The 21,324-nt window shown below is 40.5% G+C and overlaps 1 protein-coding gene across 3 annotated transcripts; it reads left to right on the forward strand.

The window, feature by feature from the left end:
• Nucleotides 1-6,570: 6,570 nt before the first annotated feature.
• On the forward strand, nucleotides 6,571-21,107 carry l3mbtl2 (L3MBTL histone methyl-lysine binding protein 2). 3 transcript variants are annotated; one of them, XM_080470905.1, is made up of 19 exons: nucleotides 10,999-11,279; nucleotides 11,925-12,025; nucleotides 12,126-12,178; nucleotides 12,283-12,354; nucleotides 12,848-12,912; nucleotides 14,063-14,135; nucleotides 14,923-14,999; nucleotides 15,121-15,238; nucleotides 15,363-15,497; nucleotides 15,901-15,989; nucleotides 16,099-16,345; nucleotides 17,018-17,085; nucleotides 18,014-18,118; nucleotides 18,269-18,413; nucleotides 18,536-18,618; nucleotides 18,704-18,938; nucleotides 20,070-20,132; nucleotides 20,231-20,380; nucleotides 20,476-21,107. In XM_080470905.1, the coding sequence occupies exons 1-19, from the start codon at nucleotides 11,079-11,081 to the stop codon at nucleotides 20,775-20,777; spliced, it is 2,382 nt and encodes a 793-aa protein (XP_080327031.1). In that variant the 5' UTR covers nucleotides 10,999-11,078; the 3' UTR covers nucleotides 20,778-21,107. The 3 variants fall into 3 exon arrangements, with proteins under 3 accessions (XP_080327030.1, XP_080327031.1, XP_080327032.1); XM_080470904.1 differs by lacking the exons at nucleotides 10,999-11,279; nucleotides 11,925-12,025; nucleotides 12,126-12,178; nucleotides 12,283-12,354; nucleotides 12,848-12,912 and adding exons at nucleotides 6,571-6,707; nucleotides 7,921-8,434; nucleotides 8,547-8,643; nucleotides 8,788-8,921; XM_080470906.1 differs by lacking the exon at nucleotides 12,848-12,912 and having other exon boundaries at nucleotides 11,005-11,279.
• The last annotated feature ends 217 nt before the right edge of the window (nucleotides 21,108-21,324 follow it).

Below are 21,324 nucleotides of genomic sequence, written 5' to 3' on the forward strand. Positions count from 1 at the left end.
CATGGCTGCATCCGTCATTTCAGCCTCCTTTCCAGCGGAGTCTGGAGGAAGATAATGTCGGGCAGAAAAGGCTCGTTTGCCTGTGAAGTGACGGCGGTGCTGCTGGTGGCAGCGGGCGAGGATGAAGGGATGCAAAAAATTACAGATTCACAAATAAACTGGAGAAATTGAAAAAAAAAAAGTGCAGTTGCATTGCTTGAAGAAGAATAGTGCTTTTTTTTTTTTTTTTTTTTCTTTTTTTTGCTCAGGCTGTGTTAAAAGAAATGAAAGTAAAGTGTCAGTCTTCCAAGCAGAAATCCAAAGTTGATCCTCCTCAGTTTGAGGGATTCACTTGCTAAAATAAAATTTTATGAAAATTACAATTTGGATAATGTTAATGTGTTAGCTTTAATGGAACCACTCAATTTTTTTTCAGCATGTTTTGCAGAAAAGCTGTATGGCAAACTTTTGGTAGAAGTTGATTCTTCTTGGTCTTTCTTGTGATAACCCGAAGAACAAATCTATAACACTTCACTGCACAACATTAAAAATGACCAATTTCTGGAAGGTTGTTTGAAAGTTCTCAACATTTTTCTTGGGTCAAGCTCAGTGTGCAGATATCATGGATGTTTCTTACTGGGACACAGATAACCTAGATGGAAAGTTTTTCACTTGAGCTAACTCTTACTGTTAAATGGATTTCACTTATATAGCAATCCTCCACACTTTGAGCTGCCTCCAAGGCTGGGGTGTGTTTTAACATTCTTCATTTTCAATACACAGTTTAAAAGGAAAGCTCAGTTTATCCTTACAGACTCTACTCATCCTCTTAATCAGGAGTATAAGGTTGCTCCCCTCCGGCCTTCATCTGGCAGTACCCCAGGCCAGAGAAAAACAGGTATATAAGTTCTCCTTTGTGCTCCATCTGAGTTATAAATGCTGAGAAGTGGAGCAGTAATGCAATGTTTTTGCTCCTGTTTATCATGCACTGTGTTGCACTTTATCCTGTTTGCTACTGTATTATATTTTACTTTCCCTGTCTTGATGCTGCTGACTGACCGTTGCACTGAACTCCACCTGACTAAAGACCAAGATTGCTGCTTATGCCCATGTCTATTTTACATTTGTGTGATATTACTATTTTGCTTTGTTTTTACATTCTATAACTCTTCCACAACAAATCACCCTTCAAGGGACAAATAATAAAGTTGAAGTTTGAGGGACACGTTACACTGTTAGTCACATTCACACGCACATTCTCACACACACTAATGGAGGAGGCTGCCATGCGAAACAGCTCAATCCATCCATGGGGAGGAATTTGGGGTTCAGTGTCTCGCTCAAGGACACTGATATGTGGACAGGGGGAGTTGGGAGAATCAAACTTGCAACATTCCTATTGAGAGACGACCACTCTACCAAGTGAGCCATCGCTGCGCCATGCTCAAATCTGTAAAATTTCAATCAAAACAGCGTGAAAGATTGAAATCTTCTTGGGAAGGTTGTGACTTTGCATGTTTTGGTCTGTAGGAGGAGAAAATCTAGGACCGCATGGGCAGAACATGCAAACTCCACAACGAAAAGGGATGGGAGCACTACCCATTTCACCCTGCAGCCCTGAAACGCTCTCAAAGAGGTTTAATTCTTCTTTAAAAGAATGTTAGTGTTATATGTCATCGATATATGTTCTACTTACACTCTCAATAGGATTTCTTGCATGCTTCCCTCAAACAGAAATATTTCACTTCAGCACAGTATGAGAATCACGGGGAAAATACTGAAAATGTTTATTTAAGAGCAAAAGCCTCATGATACACTTTCAATTGGCAAATGTTAAATGGACTTCACTTATTTTGTACAATTCATCAGTCTCAGTGCACTTTACACTCCCCCTACACACGCACGCACACACTCTCAATAGTGATAGCTGTCATGCAAAGTGTTCGACCTCCATTAGGAGCATTTTGGGATTCACTTCTAAGGACAGTTCAACATATGAAAAGGACAAGATGGAGGATTGAACCACCAACATGCAGATGGAAAGATTACTTGCTCCACCAACTGTGGAACATCCATTCATATTCTATACCACTTTTATGGTGTTCAGCTGGAGTCGATCCCAGCTAACAATGGGCGAGAACTGGGTCCAACCTGGTAAGTTGCCAGTCCATCACAGGGCAAACACAGAGACAGACAACCACACACACTCTCATACACACCTAGGTGCAATTAAAGGTCACCAAATCACCATGCATGCATATTTCTGGACTGAGGGAAGAAACCGGAATACATGGAGGAAACCCATGCATACACATGGAGAACATGCAAACTCAACACAGAAAGGCCCTACCAGTATTTGAACTTGTGACTTTGTTGCTGTGAGCTAAGGACACTAACCACTGACCCCCTGAAAGAGGAACAGTCGCCGCAAATTCAGCAATTATCCATTGTGGTATGAACTGTTAAATTTCTTCACTGCCATGATCTTGTTTCTCACCGATATCTAAGCTCAGGTCTCTGTGTTGTGTTGTGTTCACTACTCTTAAGAAATGTCTTCAAATATCAGTGTTTTCTTTGACTTTTTACAGAATACTTTGTGGTTTGTCAGGCCAGATTGGAGCATTTTGCAGGCATTTTGACACCTCTGCTCAAAGGGCATGGCATCAAAAAAGCTTGGTTTTGGTTGATGACAATCATAATGCTTTCGGCTTTGCAGCATGTGGTCCGAAAGAGATGATGCAATTCAGCCAGTCTACACACTGTGCTTAAAAACCATGATGGCAATCTGGGTGCAGCAAATTTCTTTCTGTACAGCATTCTGTAGATTAATTCATGCAAAATTTGTGAATTGTAGACAGTGTGTTTCCTCAAAGCCTAAAAGACTAAAAATCCAAATAGATCTGTAAAAATTATTTGAGAACATTTTGCTGTATTCTGTCCTATACTGACACTGGGCAAATCGCTACACCTTGGATAGGTTGCCAGTCATTTGAATGTTAACATGAAAGATTTTAAGCCATATTCTTCCAACTACAGCCAAATCAATGCCCCCTGTCAACCTAATAAGCATGTCTAAGAGGATGCTGGTGTACCAGGAGAAAAACAATACAGGAGCTTGGAGAATATGCAAACGCCACACAGAACTGAATCCTTTTTGCTGTGAAGCAAAAATGCTTACCTCTGCATAAAGTCAGTTCCTACTTTTTTGAGAAAGAAATTCTCTATTCCATATTAATTTTTGTTTTGCTGGAGACTTTCTGCACACTGATTGCATGATTTCTATTTACTCTTGTCTTTCATCAATCAATATATCCATCCATCCATCCATCCATCCATCCATCCATCCATCCATCCGACTGGATTTGTGGGAACCTTGTGCAAATGGTAGTTCCACCCGTGGCAGTTCACCTGTTATTAATTACAGTTTATTGCCAGCTTTATACATTATTCTTTTTATTAGAGCATGTAGATAGTCCTCATTAAATCCCCCATGATCATTGTGTCATCATGTTATAAAGTCAAAAAGAGGTACCTGAAAGGGATGTTAGAATATCACTGAAAGAAAAAAGACTAATAAGCATTTGGAAAAGGTTTACTTATGAAACATATACTATGTTTAAAGATGACCCATTATTCATTATTGGAAAAAACAATAAAATAACATGTCATAATTCACAGTAATAATACATTTCAGAATGGTGCTGATACACGTCATTTTCCCAGCCACTCAATCCCAAATCTCTGTCTGTCATCTTCAAATCACTTTAGTTTCTGTCTCTTTATGTGCCCTTGCCCTGAAACCTTCTTTCTTACATGGCATTTTCCCAGAAGCCTCTATTTCTTAACTGTGCTTCACTCCCAGACATCAAGGATCAAGTATATGTCATTAGACACCAATTTCTTTGTTTATTCATATGAATGGGTTCTTGATAAGCTGATATTGACTTTCCAAACTGAGCGATCACACCTGTCTGACACCCAAGAATCCTCCTTAAATGAGTTACTTTATGATGGACTCAAACTGACATTTTGGCCGTATTACGCTTACATCATAGTTCAATTCAGTTATATTTCTATAGCAGCACATATCACACACTCACCTCACAACACTTTTCTGGAGAAAAATTCAACAATGCATAGGCAATGGACGGTGGAAAAGAAAAACTCAGTTTTAACTGGATGAACCCTGCAGAACAAGGCTCAGAGGTGGCGACTTTCTGCAGAATCAGACTCAGAGGTGATGCTTTGTGCTGTTTCAGTTAGAGTTAGGGGATAGAAGGAGAGAAAAAAAAGACATAGATCCACTCACCGCATACGTGATGGGGGCACAAGGCTCAGACCACAATCTTCCAGGTCAGAGATCCTACAGGAAAGTACTGAGAGAGAAAGGGAGAGTGAGAGAGAGAGAGAGAGAGACAGAGAGAGAGAGAGAGAGAGAGAGAGAGAGAGAGAGAGAGAGAGAGAGAGAGAGAGAGAGAGAGAGAGAGACAGACAGACAGACAGACAGACAGACAGACAGACAGACAGACAGACAGACAGACAGACAGACAGACAGACTAGAAAGTTGATGACATTTAATGGTGAAACATCACTGTGTGCAGATTAAGAAAATAAAGACGCTCAGTGTAGGTCTTCAGTCTAAATCTATTGCAGCTTCACTAGAACATGGTCCAGGTGGGCCTGGACCAGCTCTAACTGTAAGCTATATTAAATAGAAAAGTGTTCTTATTTGTGATAGGAAATACAAAAAGACTGGCAAAGCCAGACATCTTAGTGTGATCATGGACTCAGGCCGGCAATATTGAAACAATCACAAAGACACCTCATTATCATCTGAAGAATATAGAAATGCTTAAAGGACTTTTGTCTCAGCAGGATTTTGAGAAGGTAATTGATGCATTTGTCTTCAGTCATTTTATATACTATAATGCTGTCAGATACAAACATGATCGGAAGTTGCTTTTCGTTTTTACACACCAAATATCTGTAGCAAACTCCCTGAAAACTGCATGATAGAGCCAACCAATTTCTGTTTGCTGTTGTGTTGTGGCATTTGCTGTTGCATTGAACCTTCTGGGTTTACCGTAGTTTATCAAGAGGAGATCCTGAAGTTAACAGCCTGATGTTGAATAAACAATCTGATAATGAACACCACAAAAACCAAGGCGATTATACTGGACGTCAGGAAGCACAGAACTGACCCAGTCCTTCTCTAAGTCTCTCAGAGAGTCTAGACCTTCAGGTTCCTAGAGGTCCTCATTTCTGCTGATCTCTCCCGGACAAACAACATCACAGCTGTTACCAGGGGAACAACCTGGACACAGAACTGCTGCTGACCTTCTACCGCACGTCCATCCAGAGCCTGCTGATGTGCTTTACAGTATGGTACCGGTGCAGCACTGAGGCAGATAGGAGGAGGCTACAAAGGGTAATCGAAGGAGCACAGAAGTGTTTGGCAGACCTCTCCTCCCTGATGGACATTTACACCTCCCGTTGCCTCAGCAAGGCACAAAACATCATCGCGGACAGCTCACACCCTGGTTTCCAGCTGTTTTACCTGTTGTCATCCAGCAGGTGCTGCAGACGTATAGAGGAAAAAACAAACAGACTCAGAAACAGTTTCTTTGCCAGAGCTTTATCACACTAGATTCACACAATCATTAATTCAGACGCATTCGGCACATAACGAACATCGCCTATAAAAACAACTCAAACATGTACAGTGAAACGTCTATAAACCTATTGTCATAGTGCACAATTCTTTGTCATATTGCGCTTTTTTTTTTGTCATATTGCTCTATTTCTGTTGTTACATTTTGTTCATTTGCATAGTGAGAAGAGAAACTATCCAATTTTGTTGTACGTTTTATCTTTCCTCTTTGCTGTTGCATGCTGGAGCAGCAGGTTGTGGGTGGCCAATGCCAAAATGCTCAACAAACTCATCAGAAAGTCCAATTATGTGACCAGGGTGGAGATGAACTCTCTTACAGGTGGTCTCAGAAAGGGGGATCTGGTCCAAACTGAGGTCCATCTTGAGCAATGTCTCTCAAACCTCCATGATGCCCCGGTCAGCTGCAGGAGCACCTTCCATCATCAGACTTGTACTATCAAAGTACACTACAGAGCGCCACAACTACAGTGGCCATAAGACTCTATAATGCCTCCCTGTAAATGTTTGCTGTGTTTTGGTTAATTTAATCATTTTTGTGCCTATATTAGTCACAGTAAAGCCTGCACATATTAATATTTAATATTACTTATCTTATTTTGGTCCGTCCTCATTTGATAGGTAGCTTTCTGTTCTATTCATTCTGTGTGTTCTATTCTGTGTAGAGCAACACTACTAAGATTTTCCCTCAGGGATTAATAAAGTTTTTCTATTCTATTCTATTCTATTCTATTCTATTCTATTCTATTCTATTCTAACAATCGTTCAAATCTACTTCATTTAGTCAATAAATCTGACGAATTCATCTAGCACTTAAACATTTCTAACTTTGTAACATTATTAGGCTGTGATTTGGAGAATTTGTGGCATAATCTTTTGATTTCAGCTAAAACTACAAATCCCAGCATGCAGTGCGTGTGCGTGGGAAAATGACGTCAAAGAAAAGTGACCACCACTTCGTGGGAGTCGGGGAGCTTGAAGACAAAAGTTTAACGGTTAACAGCTCATAATTCACTTCTAAAACACTCCAGTGAGCGCCTGCTCATCATCATTTACGTCTGTAAGTAGCTATTTAAAGCTAATAACCATCCATCTGATGCTTTATAACGAGACAAACGAAGAGTTACACCTTTTAGCATGCATGCAGTTACCTCAAAGCGAGTCACATTGACATGTTTTAAGTTATAAACAGAAAAACTAAACAATTTAAATCTTGGCATGTTCGTGTTAGACATGCTGCAATGTGCAAATTTAGGTTGCATATCTTTAATTTCTCTCGTCCGGAATTCTTATCTTCCATTGTTCATTGCTCTCACATGGAGCGTAACGTAAACAAATGAATATAAGTCCTTGTAAAGAAACGCATTACATCTTGAAGGTATGTTCAGACTAGGTTAGGATGAGGTGAAGAGAAAGAACGGTTCAGTGTGTGTGTGTGTGTGTGTGTGTGTGGGGGGGGGATGTACCTCTTGCAGACAAACACTTAAAATACTGTAAAGATGTTTAAATGCACTTCTTATTGTTGTAAAAATGTAGTGGAAGTTTTATTTCTTTTGAAAATGTAGTAGAGGGGACAGAGTAGTGGAAGCATCCATCCATATACTGTACCGCTTTGTCCAGCTTTATACCTGCCCAGGTAGCTGGGTGCCAGAGCTGATCCCATTGCCCAACCTCACATTTACCGGAAATTCAGGGTTTTTGGACTGTGTTAGAAAACATGAGCTCCTGAGAAAACCCCATGCACTTGTCGAACATGCAAACTCCATCCAGAAGGAAAATCCCATCACGGTCTCTAACTGGAAATATTTTTGCTTTGAAGCGGGAGTACTAACCACTATCTCACTGCAAGTGGAAAGATTCTTTTTTTCTTTCTGTGTGAAGTTTGCATGTTCTCCCAGCACATCTATGCATTTCCTCCAAATACTCTGGTCACCTTTCACAGTATAAAAACAAGCATTCACGGTTAAATGGTGACCCCTAAATGGCCTGTAGGTACGATTATGAGTCTGTCCGTTCGTGCGTGCCCGTGCCCTGTGGTAGACCGGTGTCTTTTCAGAGTATAACCTGCATTCACTCTGAATATGACAAAAACTATCAATGAATGGACCTTATGAATTGAGTTATGGAAATACAGTAACACAGCATCAAAAAAAGTTCATCACCACAGTTTGTCACCACTTTTGCCTTATCGCAAGTATTTCAAATACTGTATACTCATTGATTTGTCGAAATGTTTCAACTGCTTTTTATACACACTTAACTTTCCTTTGCAGAGCTCAACCCTTAAAGACACACCTCGCAATGTGTTGAAAGCACATTGTACTCGTAAAATTAAGGAGTCAGTCTGTCTTTGTACTCTTGGGCTTATCTGCGGCACCACCACAACCAACAACAACCTCTGAGGATCTGATGGTCCTCTCGTGAGCACGGCTCAGCATGCCCTACCACTGTGTGGCCTATGGATGCGGTAAAACGGCAGAAGATGGTGTGACGCTGTACAAATTCCCAAAAGACACGGATGAGTTCCGCAAATGGGAGAAACAGGTCCAGCGCACTCGCGTCCACTGGGTGGCCACACCGAACTCTCACCTTTGCAGTGAGCACTTTGGCAAGGAGTACTTTGAATCCAGAGCACCCTCGGGAGTCCTCAGGCTGAAGCCAGGAGCCGCTCCGACAGTCTTCGTCCGTCCACACTGCTCCAGCTGTAACGGGGTGGGCTGCAGCAGTTGCCTGCCTGCCATCCAACACCGGAGCATTGCAGCTGTGTCAAGAGAGTGCAGCTCCCCCGTGAGTACCTAGTATTGTGGTTGAAGATGGGCTCTGCTTCTGAAGTCATTACAATTCTAAAAGATGGATATGATGTTCAATCATTCCCTTTGATGCCTTCTGTTTCTATTAGGAGGACCACAATGCAAAGATACCAATTCCCGATAGTGTCAGCAAAGGCAATAAAAAACATTTCACAAGAGGCAAACCACAACGAAGCGATCAACCACGTAAGGAGTTGATTTGCAGAATAGAACAAAATAATTTTTGGCTTTTTGCACATTTAGACGGTGTTTTAACCATAAAATGAATCAAAAATAACACTTTAATGTGTCTGTCTTCTGCTCTGATTTCTGTTTAAACAAAAACTACAGTGGTGTGTGAGAGGTGTGGAAAAACCGGCACCGTCGGCACTTTCCTTTCGAAGTCGAAACGTTTCTGCAATATATCTTGCGCTCGCTCCTATTCCTCAAACTCCAAGAAGTCCAACATTCTGGCTCGTTTAAAGGTGAGAAAATGCCTCTTTTACTTCCGTTTGTAAACAGACTCCACTGAACCAGATGTAAGTTGTTCAGCCTGATGAATTAATAACAATTGGTTAACTTACTCCTTTTGTGACGAGTTCTCAATTGAATTGTAGATTATGTTTATGGTTTATTCACTTCTGATTAGTTTTGGGAGACGGTGAGGGTTTTTTCAGACTTGTAATTGTGAAAGTATCCTATTCATATCAGGTAATACATTTATTAAATTTTTTTAAATCATTCAGATATATATTTGTATCTGCACCATCTTCAATGCCGCTTACAGACCGTCGTCAGCCTGAACTTAGAACATGGTTGTCTCACATATGGCCTGCAGGTTAAAACCAGCCTGACAAAGGCTCCATTCAGGGACCTATTAATGACTTTGCAGAGTCGGAACATTACAAAAAGACAATAAAGTTTCTTTTGTCCACTGTGGCTCACCATGTTTTAGTAAGATTAGTAAATATAACACTGAAAACTACAGCTAAACAGTCATTTTGTGTGTAACATTATCATCAAATTGATACTGTTAGTGAGTTTGTGAGCATGCTGAAGGCTGAACAAAGCTTTGGGCTGGAAAAGCCACAGATTTCAGCAGTGAACTGTTTAGAAAGAAAATTCAAATTGCCTAATATTCCGACAGAGGATAAAAAAATGGGTTGTTATGTCCAGCCCATGTGAGATCAAGTTCAGTTTGACACTCCTTAAATGAAGATTTCTGTTGGTCCAAATCTTTGAGGTTTTACTCAAAATATTTTATGTATATTCTTACGTATAAAACACTTGTCACATTCACAGAATAGTATGTATACACATCAATGAACTCTTGCAACAACAAGTCACAGTGCTTTTTATATCCTGAACTTACCTTTACAGAATCTGGCAGTTACAATAATCTATTAATTGGATATTTAGCGCAGGCAATGAAGTAATGTCTCTATATTTCAAGGTGCTTCCAGAATAAAGTTCTTGACAATATGGCAAAATAAAAAAATCTTTTATGGTGAATTCAAACGCTTGCAACTACATGACAAAAGGTTCATTTATTTGTTTAATCTGTCAACAAACAGTGAAATCCAGCTCTATCCATCTTCTACACTAAGGGTTGTGGGCTGTTTGAGGTGATCCCAAGCCATCACAGAAACCGCAATGAAAACTCTAACCACTACACCATCCAGCAGCCCCCATCACATTTAACCTCCATCTTCTATACCCCTTTATCCTGTGCAGGGGTGCTGGAGCCGATCCCAGCAATGGGCGAGGGCAGGATGCACCCTGAACAGGTCACCAGTCCATCACAGGGCAAACACGGAGGGACAGAAAACCACACGCACTCACATTCAAACTTATTAGAGCACAATTTAAGGTCACCAATTAACCTCACGTGGATGCTTTTGGACTGTGGAAGAAAAGCAGAGTACCTGGAAGAAACCCACAAACACATGGGGAGAACATGCAAAACTTCACAGAGAAAAGACCAGCTGATATTTGGCCATTGAGATCATTTTTTGTAGTTTTCAGATCATTTGATGCTGTTTAGGTGATCTCCACCCCCCCTTTAAAAAAAAAGAGAAAATATCGATGTATGATGAATTATTTGCAGTTTCTCTCTATCTCCATTCATAGACGAAAAGATAAATACATACATTTGTGATATTTAAATAACTGACGCATGGGTATGTTGACCATATAGCCATGACATCAAAGGTCTATGGTGGTTGTAATATGAGAATAAAGCGCCCACTGGTGGTATTGCATGCAAACTGCAGTCTTTCTGGTACGTTTGATCGTTTTCAAAATTATTCTGAATCAACTCAACGATTTTTCTAGACTATGGTTATTATGTAAAGCAGGCTATGAGACGACAATAACTAATTTGTTTGAGTTTAAGACCCCCGGTCTAGTTTTTTAATTTGCCGTTGCTAACAACGAACACTAGAGGGCAGTATTCACTAAAAAAAACATTTATTATGCAGACAGTGGACCTTTGGCTAAGCCCCGCCCCTGAACTCAAACGAACCAATAGCATTCACCTAACCAACTTCCCGGAACTCGGACATTCTCACTGTAGAGAAGCGTTACAGCTGGCAACACCATTGTTGTTTTCTGGGCTGTTTAAGTAATTAAATACACAAAACATGGTCAAACGATGTGCCTGGGGCACATGCAATAGCGATACGCGGTATCCCGAGAGGATAAGCGGGAGGGTTTGTTTTATCCCATTTCCAAAACCCAGACAAAACATCAACAAATGTCGCCTATGGATTAAGCTGTGCGGCAGACCACATGGTCAACTCAACGAGACAACTATCAACAAGGATGTCTACGTTTGTTCCAAGGTAAGTCACTGTCTTGTATAATCTCAGCAATCGTCGCAGGTAAACGAGATGACCAGCAATCTTGTTTACCTGTTTACAGTTTGATGAGAAATAGTTTGTACACACTACAACAGGTCGCTGTCTTGCTATTGATGTATCATGTTAAACAGTTGATATTGGGAGTAAGTGACCAGGCAATCGTTATATTTTATTTTCTTAACAGATAATCAGTTTTTTCCTCGCGACTCAACCTGGCTTCTTTGCTATTTTGTGCCGCTCTCGTGTTTATCACGTGGTGCATTCACCGCGGTCGGACATTGGAGTTTCGCACTCGTATGTGAAATTGGCCATAATTCTTATTTTAATTCAGGGTAGCAAGTTATTCTCATCTATTTCGTGTTGTGTTTTCGTTTGTTTAGAAACTCGTTCGTCGATTTTCAACTAGTGTTGGCACAGTGTAGTTAGACTAGCTGAAATCGAGTCCACTGCTATGTTTGTCACAAATAAAGCAAAAGCTTGCAAAACAATTGATTTGTAATAAAGAAAATAGATGGTCAGTAGCAGTACATAATGCAAACGTTTCTCTTTTACATCAAGCCAAAATTGACGGTTTGATAAACTTTTGCTGATCTGCAGAGTAATGATTTTTTTCTATTTTTGTTGAAGCATTTCCCCAATGGAGGCCCCAGCGATGACCACCCTCATCCTTACCAAGCTGTAACAACCAGATCTATCATGTCAAACCGCTTTCGTCCATCTCTATACAGGTTAGGTAAACTTGAACTTAGCATAGCTTCCTATATTGGTGAGTTGAACTGTTTCTGTAACTGGAGCGCTATCAGCTGATCTGTACTACTTTGTTTACAGAAAGAGGTGTGAATCAATTATCACAATAAGGCACCAAGAACTCGGAGAAAGAGGTTGGATACATCTCTTGTCACGGAAGATATTTGCATGAAATTTATGAAGCTTGGCAATCATTTCATTCATGAACATGACATCTCTATAAACTCTCTGTGTACAGATCTTTTTTGGCAGAAAGTACAAAATCTGAGAAATCGAGACCACTTGACAGCAGCGGTCCTTGGATTTGATGGTAAAAGCCATGCGTTTTTCACACGTGGATGTTTTGTCCATTCTTGACTACATAGAAACATTTATTGGTATTTTCTGCCTCTGTTATGGACAACTCCCTTGCTCCAAAAGGGCTCTTAATTTCAAGCAGTCCAGTCGCTCAGTGTCATACTATGACATCCAGGGTTGTACCAAGAAAGTCCAGCTCTGGTGGTAACATCATGTCAGCATGTTTTGTAGTGTTGGTGTTATGTGTGTGTCTGGAGAGAGGAGCCTATGGATTTTGTCTGGCCAAAATCAAGAGAAATAGAAAGAGAGAATAATGTCGAGTATGACAAAAAATTAGTAAGCAATGATGTAAGAGAGGGAGTGCTATTGTGCGTGTGTTTTTTGTTGTTGTTATTTTTTACTCTGGTGTGCTGCATTTTAATTTTGGCCTAGCTACAATGTCCCTTCATTTCATAATGAAATCATAATTGTGATCGACATGGTTAACCCTAAAGTTGTATTTACAGAACGTTCAGAAGAAGAGCAGCTGTCAGTGGAAACCCGGCAACCAGAAGACCTAGTGGACCAACAGGTGTCATTGGAGGTTTTGGAGAGACTGCAAGGCTATGCTGGCTCACAGAGATGCAGAAATTGATGCATTGAGGAAAAAATATAATTCCAAAATAGACTTAACACCAGAAATCATGAAGATCGGCGAAATCAAAAATTATTTCCACTACTGCACTGGATTTAGTTATGACCAATTTAACAACCTATTCGCTTTTTTTGGAGTGCCAAGGGCTGAAATATCGCCACAAACTAGCATCTCCGTGATATATAACCAGGTGGACAGAAATATCAGTGAAATGCCACTGCGTCACCAACTTTTGCTGGCACTAATGAAGTTGCATCAAGTCTGTGATGTGACATGGTGCTTTTCGGTTTACATCAACTCTGTTCACTGGATCCGTTTGACAAAGAAATCCAGCGAAAAAGTAACTTCCTTGGGTTGATGAAGAAGCTGTTCGAACATGACTACCTGCATAAGGGAGATTGTCTGATGGTTGTCAAGGGGCTTCTTAATGAAAGGGAGGTGGAGGAGATTTGCCTCAAAGTAAATATTCCTGTTGCTTGGTCCAGCAGACAGATGACAGCCGCAGATGTCACCACAACTGAAAGGATAGCTGCTCACCGAGTTCACGTAGAGAGGGCCATCGCCAAAATAAAGACATTCAAAATTGCCGAATTCCCAATGTCAGGTTGACTTAAAGAGCCCAGAAAACAATAAAAGTGTTGCCAGCTCTAATGCTTCTTTAGAGTTTTACACTAAAAATGTCAGAGTTCCATGAAGATCATAGTTGAATGCTATTGGATCGTTTGTCCTTGAGGGTGGGGCTTAGCCAAAGATCCATGAGGAGTAAGCAAAGAAGGAGACTGCGCTGTACTTAATCCCGCTACCTGGACAGCTTGAAGAGCACTGATGTATTGTGATGGGATGCAGAGTTTGATCGAATCAGTTGGTTTCATGTGACTTCACCTTTTGTATACAACAGAAAAACAATAAAACTGACATACATACATAAAGATGGGTTAATTAACCCAAAAGGTGTTGTTTTTGTGTCTGTTAACAGTGAAACTGCTTCATGTCCCTTTTTTCACATTCATGATAATTCACTACCACCCAGGATGTCTGCTTTTATGCGTCTACTTAACTTTCAATCTCTTGTTTTTTGTCACTTCAGGCAAAGCCGCTTGCGACAAATGCTATTTTGCAGAAAAGGGTTAAAGATGGTCCGAGCTCAGCAGGGGTGGATGGTAAGTCAATGTCTTACACACACGGTTTCTTTTAACTGATAAATTGTCTTTGGGGTTTTTTTGCCCCTAAAAAATTTAAATTTTGTTCGGGACTTGTCAAAACCGTGGTTTGAAACAAAAGATGTACAAAAAAGAATTTAAAAAAAATCTATTTACACTCATTTCAGTTTGTCTATATATGTACACATACAGTTCATGCATACATATATGAAACCCCTTATCTATATAAATGAATAATGTTTTCTGAATATGCACAGAATAAATCTACAGTATACCCGATGTGCACACACCTGTCTAGACATACATACACAGATAACACCTATATGTAGTAGAACATGTCTGATCTGCTTTTGTAGACCAGGATTGAGCAATTCATTCTCTAAAGAGTTCACGTGGAAACGAGCATTACTGTTTTACTTAAGTTCTACTCCATTCTGAAAAATATGTAGTGTTCAATGATTAAGAAAAGTAAAAGTGCTTGAATTTCTCTTCATGTTTTAAATGAGAATGGCAATTCAAATATTAATCTTTCAACATGGCAAAAGGTAAGCCCACAGTCATAAACTAAACTTTGTTTGGTTCATAATTTGCCACCAAAATGTGTCAAGTCAGCACATTTGGTTCAGATGTATTGGCCTGATAGCAGCTAGTTTATTTAGATCTGAGCAGGACAACATGAAAACAGGACATTTACAGTTTGAAGAAGGCTGTTTTAAAAGCTTACATACATTTCATATAGGGATATTCTTGCTTTTTGAATGGCGACTCTGTTGTCTTCACTCCATAGCATTGACTGTTTTTGACTGGGGCCCGTACTTGGAGAGGGAAACCTCTGTCGCTGCGTCTGTTTCCTGCTTCAGACACGTGAGTACCGTTTGGGACGTCGAACTGTGCGAGACAGACGACACGCTTCACCGTTAAAGATCAAACCCAGACTCTTCATATGAAACAAACCCTGACGGAAGATCAAACCCCTCCTGTGCAGGCTCCATTGTGTCTCCACTGGGATGACATTACCTTGGGGATGAAAGTGGAGGTCCTGAACACCAATGCAGTCCTTCCCAGTAAAGTCTATTGGATTGCTACAGTCATCCAGATCGCAGGTGAGTTTATTTTAGTCCTTCATCGTGCCACAAGTCGGCTTTTGTGGAACTTGTGCACTTTCCTGATGACTTGTCTAAACGTACCATCGAGTAACTCTGCCCCACTTCCCGGCCTCGACTGCAGGTTATAAAGCCCTGTTGAGATATGAAGGCTTCGAGCACGACAGCAGCCACGACTTCTGGTGCAGCATCGTTTCAGGAGAGCTCAAGCCAATCGGCTGGTGTGCAATGACGAGCAAACTCTTGGTGCCTCCACAAGGTGAGGAGCGTCTCAAATGTAAACCTCTACAAGAAAAATGAGTTATTAAACGCACTGTAACGTAAAGCCGAAGAGTTTGATAGTTCACTCTTTCCCATTCAGCGGCACCTGCAGATGACACAGAAATTCCTGTAATCAATCATCAAAGTTAGCAAATCCAGAGGCAGGTATAGGTTAAACTTTGTAGTTTTATGACAAAAATGAAAACAAAAGTCACCAATTTTTAGGTTGTAGAAAAAAATGTTGCTTACCTTAACACCCCCCACCCCCGCCCTAACTGGTCTAAACTGTAGGATTTATTTCTTTATAAACCTCTGACTTGGCTTCACACAAACTTTCAATAATCTGCGACTGACTTTTATTGCCTGGACGTTTTGTAATACGACTCAAATTGTGATTTCAGGTGTGACGCAGAACATCTCCGACTGGAAAGAATATCTAATGAAAAAGCTGACGGGGGCCACCACGCTCCCTGTCGACTTCTACATGAAGGTAGATTTGTTGATGAGTTGCTTGTGCAGTTGGGTGAATAAAATACCTTTGTTTTATGCAATAATGAATTACTGTGTACTGTGTCTCCCTCCATCCTCTCTGTTCCCAGTTTGCAAATGACCTGAAGAGCCCAATCAAAGCAGGCATCCATGTGGAGGTGGTTGACCCCAAACACGTCAGCCACACCCGCGTGGCCATCATAGAGTCTATTATTGCTGGTCGTCTGAGGCTGTTGTTCACGGACAAAAGTGACGCCAGTGAGGACGCACCCTTCGATTTCTGGTGCCACGCTGGCAGCCCGCTTATGCACCCAATGGGCTGGTCCAGCAAAGTGGGGCACAACATAATAACATCAGGTCGGTTGTATAGTTAAAACTGAAGAATTATGAAGTTGTGCCATTTAAAGAACTACATTTATAATGGAACTCATTCATGACTTCAATCTGGTTAGTTACCAAGTTAACATTCAACTTTTACGCCTTCGAGTCGTGAAAACGATTTAAAAAGTCATTGCAATGTGCTCTGTAAACTTGGCGAATTTTATCCTGATTTTTGATGCGCTTCAAGACTTAACCTGATGTGGCACCGGGGGGCACAATGAAATTGGACCATCAATAATCCATTATTGCCTGTATCGGATAGGTTTTTGTCCCATTCTGCTGTATAGCTGTTTCTTTTGGTAAGATTTCACTTGGATTGTCTGATACTGTAGCAACATTCTGTTGTTATACAGTGACATCCAGTGATCCCAGATGCTATGTAGCATTATATTTTGGTCTGTAAGTTGCTTCTTAATATAAGTCCTATATCCCGCTAAACAGCAACAGTGCATCTTATATTCTGGTGTTAAAACGGTATCTTCGAAAGAAACCAGTCTACATATTTAATGTTGATTTCAAACAAATATTTCCTGTTAAAATGTATTTTAGTGCATCTTTTTTTTTTTTTTTTTTTTTTTTTTACTTTTAAACTTGCTTTATTTGGTGTTTGAATAAAGGTTGTACATGTCTGTGCTTTTACTTTTCCAGCAGGCCCCACAGAAACTTCCTGCAGCTTGAAGAATAACTCGGACTGTGAGTCAACCCTCTTCAAACAGGTCAGGAATCATTTAAACACTTTAATCTGTGTCGATGTGCTTTGTTTTGTCTTCCCATTGTCAGCCTGCTAAAACAACCCAGTCAGTGGTTCTGAAAGTGTGGGGGCAGGCCTCCTGTAGGGGGCACCAGAGAGCTCCAGAGAAAACGGCTGGATTCTAACCTGCTTTGCTTTTCTACTTTAAATGCTTTCTTTCAGTATTCTTTTTCATCACTGAACGTGTTCACTGGGGTTGTGCTGAGTTTTATACACGAGATTAGACTGAACTTGAGGAAGCTACACCTGTCGAAAACAAACACCCATCAATAACAAGAACACGTTTGTTATCCAAAATAGCAAATCGAGATTTTCTTTTTTTTAATATCCTGCATACCTAGAAAATGGGAGCATGTGTACTTGGACAAAGGTGCATGCATTTATGTCAGGTTAATTTTAACCATTAAACGGCTGCTGTTAGTTCTGCAACCACCCATGGACATTTTTATGCTTTTTAATGCATTTTAATAAACACTCAGTGAATTTCACACTTTGACACAGCATTAAAACATGTAAACAAACATCGGCACAATGTTCATTCCTAAAAAGGGAGATTGATTTTTCAAATAACTAAAGCTGAAAGAAACTCTGGGTGCCGTATTATGTATGCATCTGATATACAACGTAAAACTGCAGTAAACTGACAAAGATTGCAAAGGCAGATATTTTCCATATAATTTTAGTTGCTTTGAGCTAGTTTTGTAAACAGTCAACACTGTCTCACTTAGTTGTTTGCCAAATATTGTTTAACTATAGTAACTTTACTTCCCACACAATAGACATTATTATCTGCATTGTGGCATTAAAAGAAGAGTCTGCTCTGTAGATTAATAAAAATGTGAGGTTATTTGAGTGTTGTTTGCTCACAACTGTTCATTTGTCGTGATCCACAGCCAAGGATCGTCTACATGGAGAAGAGTTTCTTTGAAGAGAGAATGAAGCTGGAGGCCATTGACCCCCTCAACCTGAGGAGTATCTGTGTGGCCACTGTACACAAGGCAAGAGCTCCTGTTTATTCATCTATGGCTCATTTCATTCTTCAGTGGTGATAAGCCACTTTGTGTAAGTTCAAGCAAAGTGTAACTCCTCCATTGTAATTGTTTTTTTTTAGTGGTTTTTTTGTTTCGCTTTTTTCTCCCTCCTCTCAGGTGCTTTTGGATGGTTACCTGCTTGTGGGGATCGACGGCTCTGCAAACAGCAGCTCAGACTGGTTTTGCTACCACGCCTCTTCTCATGCCATCCTTCCTGTGAACTTCTGTAAAAAGAACAACATCCCTCTCACAGTACCTCCTGGTGAGACTTGCATCCTTCCCTCTGATGGAGCTGATTTACTTTTGAAGGCTGTAGGAATCACAAAGTGGAAATAAAATGGTTCAGATATGGAAAATTCTTATAAAACTTATGCTTCCTGGCAGGTTACGACCCTCAGACCTTCAGCTGGGACAAATACTTGAGCGAGACGAACTCTAAAGCTGCACCGCCAAGACTAATGAACACTGTAAGACGGAGAGCCGAGTGTGAAATGACACTTTTCTACACCCACACACATAGATACCAACTCTTAGTGGGCTACTTGTTTCCAGGACTACCCCGGTCATGGCTTCTACCCCAACATGAAGCTGGAGGCAGCGGACCTGATGGAGCCGCGCCTGGTGTGTGTGGCCACGGTGAAGCGCTGTGTGGGCCGTCTGCTGCTCATTCACTTCGACGGCTGGGAGGACGAGTACGACCAGTGGGTGGAGCACCAGTCTCCCGACATCTACCCTGTGGGCTGGTGCGAGGCCACGGGCTACCTGCTCCAGCCGCCTCCTGGACTCGGTAATCAGTAGCAGCAGAGACAGTTATCAGGGGTGGACCTACCCTGGGGGGCGCCAGAGAGCTTTTAGAGAGAGGAACAAAGCTTCAGGGTTTAGTTTTGAGAAGGACTCATGGGGGGGGGGGGGGGGGGGGGCGGGCGGAGTGGAAGGTGAAATTATTTTCTTCAAGCACTCATTTTTCTTACTGATTGTATTGTAAGTGTGCTGAAGACAAAATGAATTACAAAAAAAAACTAGTGTCACAATTAAAACAGCTGCAGATGTAGTTAAATATTAACATTTTTCATAACAAAAGCATTGAATAAGAAGAGTTGTGCTTTCTCTTGGATTCACTCAACTAATAATATTTTATAACTTGAACAACATTAGGAATCAAAAAAAATCTTAAGATGATTAAAAGAGGGATGTGAAATAAAGTCCCAAATGATAAAAAACACAATGGAGTTGCAATTATTAAACATACAAACAGTAATATGTAGTCATTATAGAACTAAAATATCAGTTTTTTTTATATATATATGTGTGTAAGTTTAAAAAGAAAAAGGTTTTCATGCCACATTATATTTCTCAGCACACCCTTTTGTAGTACAGCGAGTTTTCGCCAATGGCAAATGACACATTGGGTGTGTGATCCATTGTTTATAGATTGGTGGGAGTTTTTCCTTCCATTTCAAAAAGAATAAGTGGTAAATACTTTATGATGAAGTGAATTCAAATTGATACGCGTCAAGCACGAGCTACAGGTTGGAGCAACTGATGCCGGTCAATGGTTTTAACACGGGTCCTGGAGGCCCAGTCTCCTGTATACTGTATCTGTCGTTTCGCATGTTTGATTGCAACGAGGGACTCCTTATCGGGTTTGGTGAAGACATATTCATCGGAGTCAGTTGCGTTGAAACAGGGAAATATCTAAAACATGCAGAGACTAGATCTATAGGACCGGAGTGGAAGACCTCTATTATAGACTTTAACAAACAGTTTATATTTAAACTATATACTATAAACTATTTCATGAATTCTACGGTATCGTTGTAATTTTTCCTCCTCCTTTATTTATTAAATGCCTCAAATTGACTGGACAGGCAGCTCAACCTTGCAACAATCACACAAATGCTTTGTTTTTTTTCCGCAGTTGTTAGATCTGAACCAGTGGTGCAGAACAAGAAAACAAAGCCCTTCATGTTTGGAAAAAAGAGTATGTTTTATTTCAATTCTCTTTATGGATTTTCATTAAATTAGTGTTTTGCTTGTCTGATGTCCACAGTTATATTGATGATTCTTGGTCCTCTACAGGAAAGAAATACACAAGAAAGAGGTCGACTCAGGACCAAGCATCAGATGACACTGATCAGCAGACAAAGCCCAAAAGCAGTGAAACTCTTCAAGAATCCCCACCTAAAGTTCCTCTCATCCAGCCCAAACTTGAGCCTGAGGAGCATGACAGTATGTGGAACCTTCTTTAATTTCACAATGTACTTCAATTATCGCATTCACAATGTTTGTTATTGCGACTTACTCATTCAGTTGTCTCTTTGTAGTTTGTGTAGTGAAAGTGAAGGTGGAAGAGGTGGAGATGGAGACCCCTATCGAGCCCCCGGGTAACCTTCAGAGAGTGTCTGGATGTGGACTCAAACATGAAGAAGGGCAGTCCTCAAAGTCAGGATGGCATCTGACTGCAAATGAGAAAAGCTCAAAAGAGGAGAAGAAGTTGCAAAGAAAGACTGCAGAAGGTGAAAGTAAAGAGTGCAGATCTCTGGAAGATAACGTGACCGGTTGGAGCAGAAGAGAGGAGGAGTGGAATAAGCTGGACACTACAGGAGAAGTTGAAGAAATGGGTTGATAAGGGTTTGTCTGATTCAAGATGAAAACTGAGCAAGGTTAAGGACTGGAGCTACTCCAGAACAAAGTAATGTGTGAAGAAAGCTTGCAGGGTTCATTCAGAATCCTGATTTTAAAAAAGTAATAGTTTGGTCTGTAAATATTGTTTGTTTGCATTTATCACTCACAAGACGTATTTTATATTGGCAGACATTGAGTCGTCAGCTTCTGTTGAACTAGTTCTTAAAATGTAATAATTTGGTTTTAATGGAAACCAAAGGGGCATTTTGTCCTTGATGGTAATGAGGACTGTTGTCTTGCAATACATAAAAAATACTAATGCAATCGAATCAGTTTTGTTGCTCAACTTTGATTTATTGGAATTTAAAAGACTGAAACTATCTTCAGATAATTCTCCATCCATCCATCTTCTTTATGGCCTTATCTTGGTCAAGGTTGGTACATGTATTGGTCACTAGCTAGTTCCAGATCCCCAGGCAACACGTGTGCAATAACATTCCCTGTGTGAGATTGGTGATTGAATTCTTCTCCAAGTCGCTTCAAGGCTA

Source organism: Lipophrys pholis (assembly GCF_963383615.2).
Source record: "Lipophrys pholis genome assembly, chromosome: 1".
Classification (NCBI taxonomy): Eukaryota; Metazoa; Chordata; class Actinopteri; order Blenniiformes; family Blenniidae; genus Lipophrys; species Lipophrys pholis.

Coding starts and splice junctions, on each gene's coding strand:
- l3mbtl2 (XM_080470904.1), top strand. CDS start 8,084: ATGCCCTACCACTGTGTGGCCTATGGATGCGGTAAAACGGCAGAAGAT. Junction 8,435..8,546: donor CAAGAGAGTGCAGCTCCCCC/GTGAGTACCTAG, acceptor TGTTTCTATTAG/GAGGACCACAATGCAAAGAT. Junction 20,133..20,230: donor CTTCATGTTTGGAAAAAAGA/GTATGTTTTATT, acceptor GGTCCTCTACAG/GAAAGAAATACACAAGAAAG.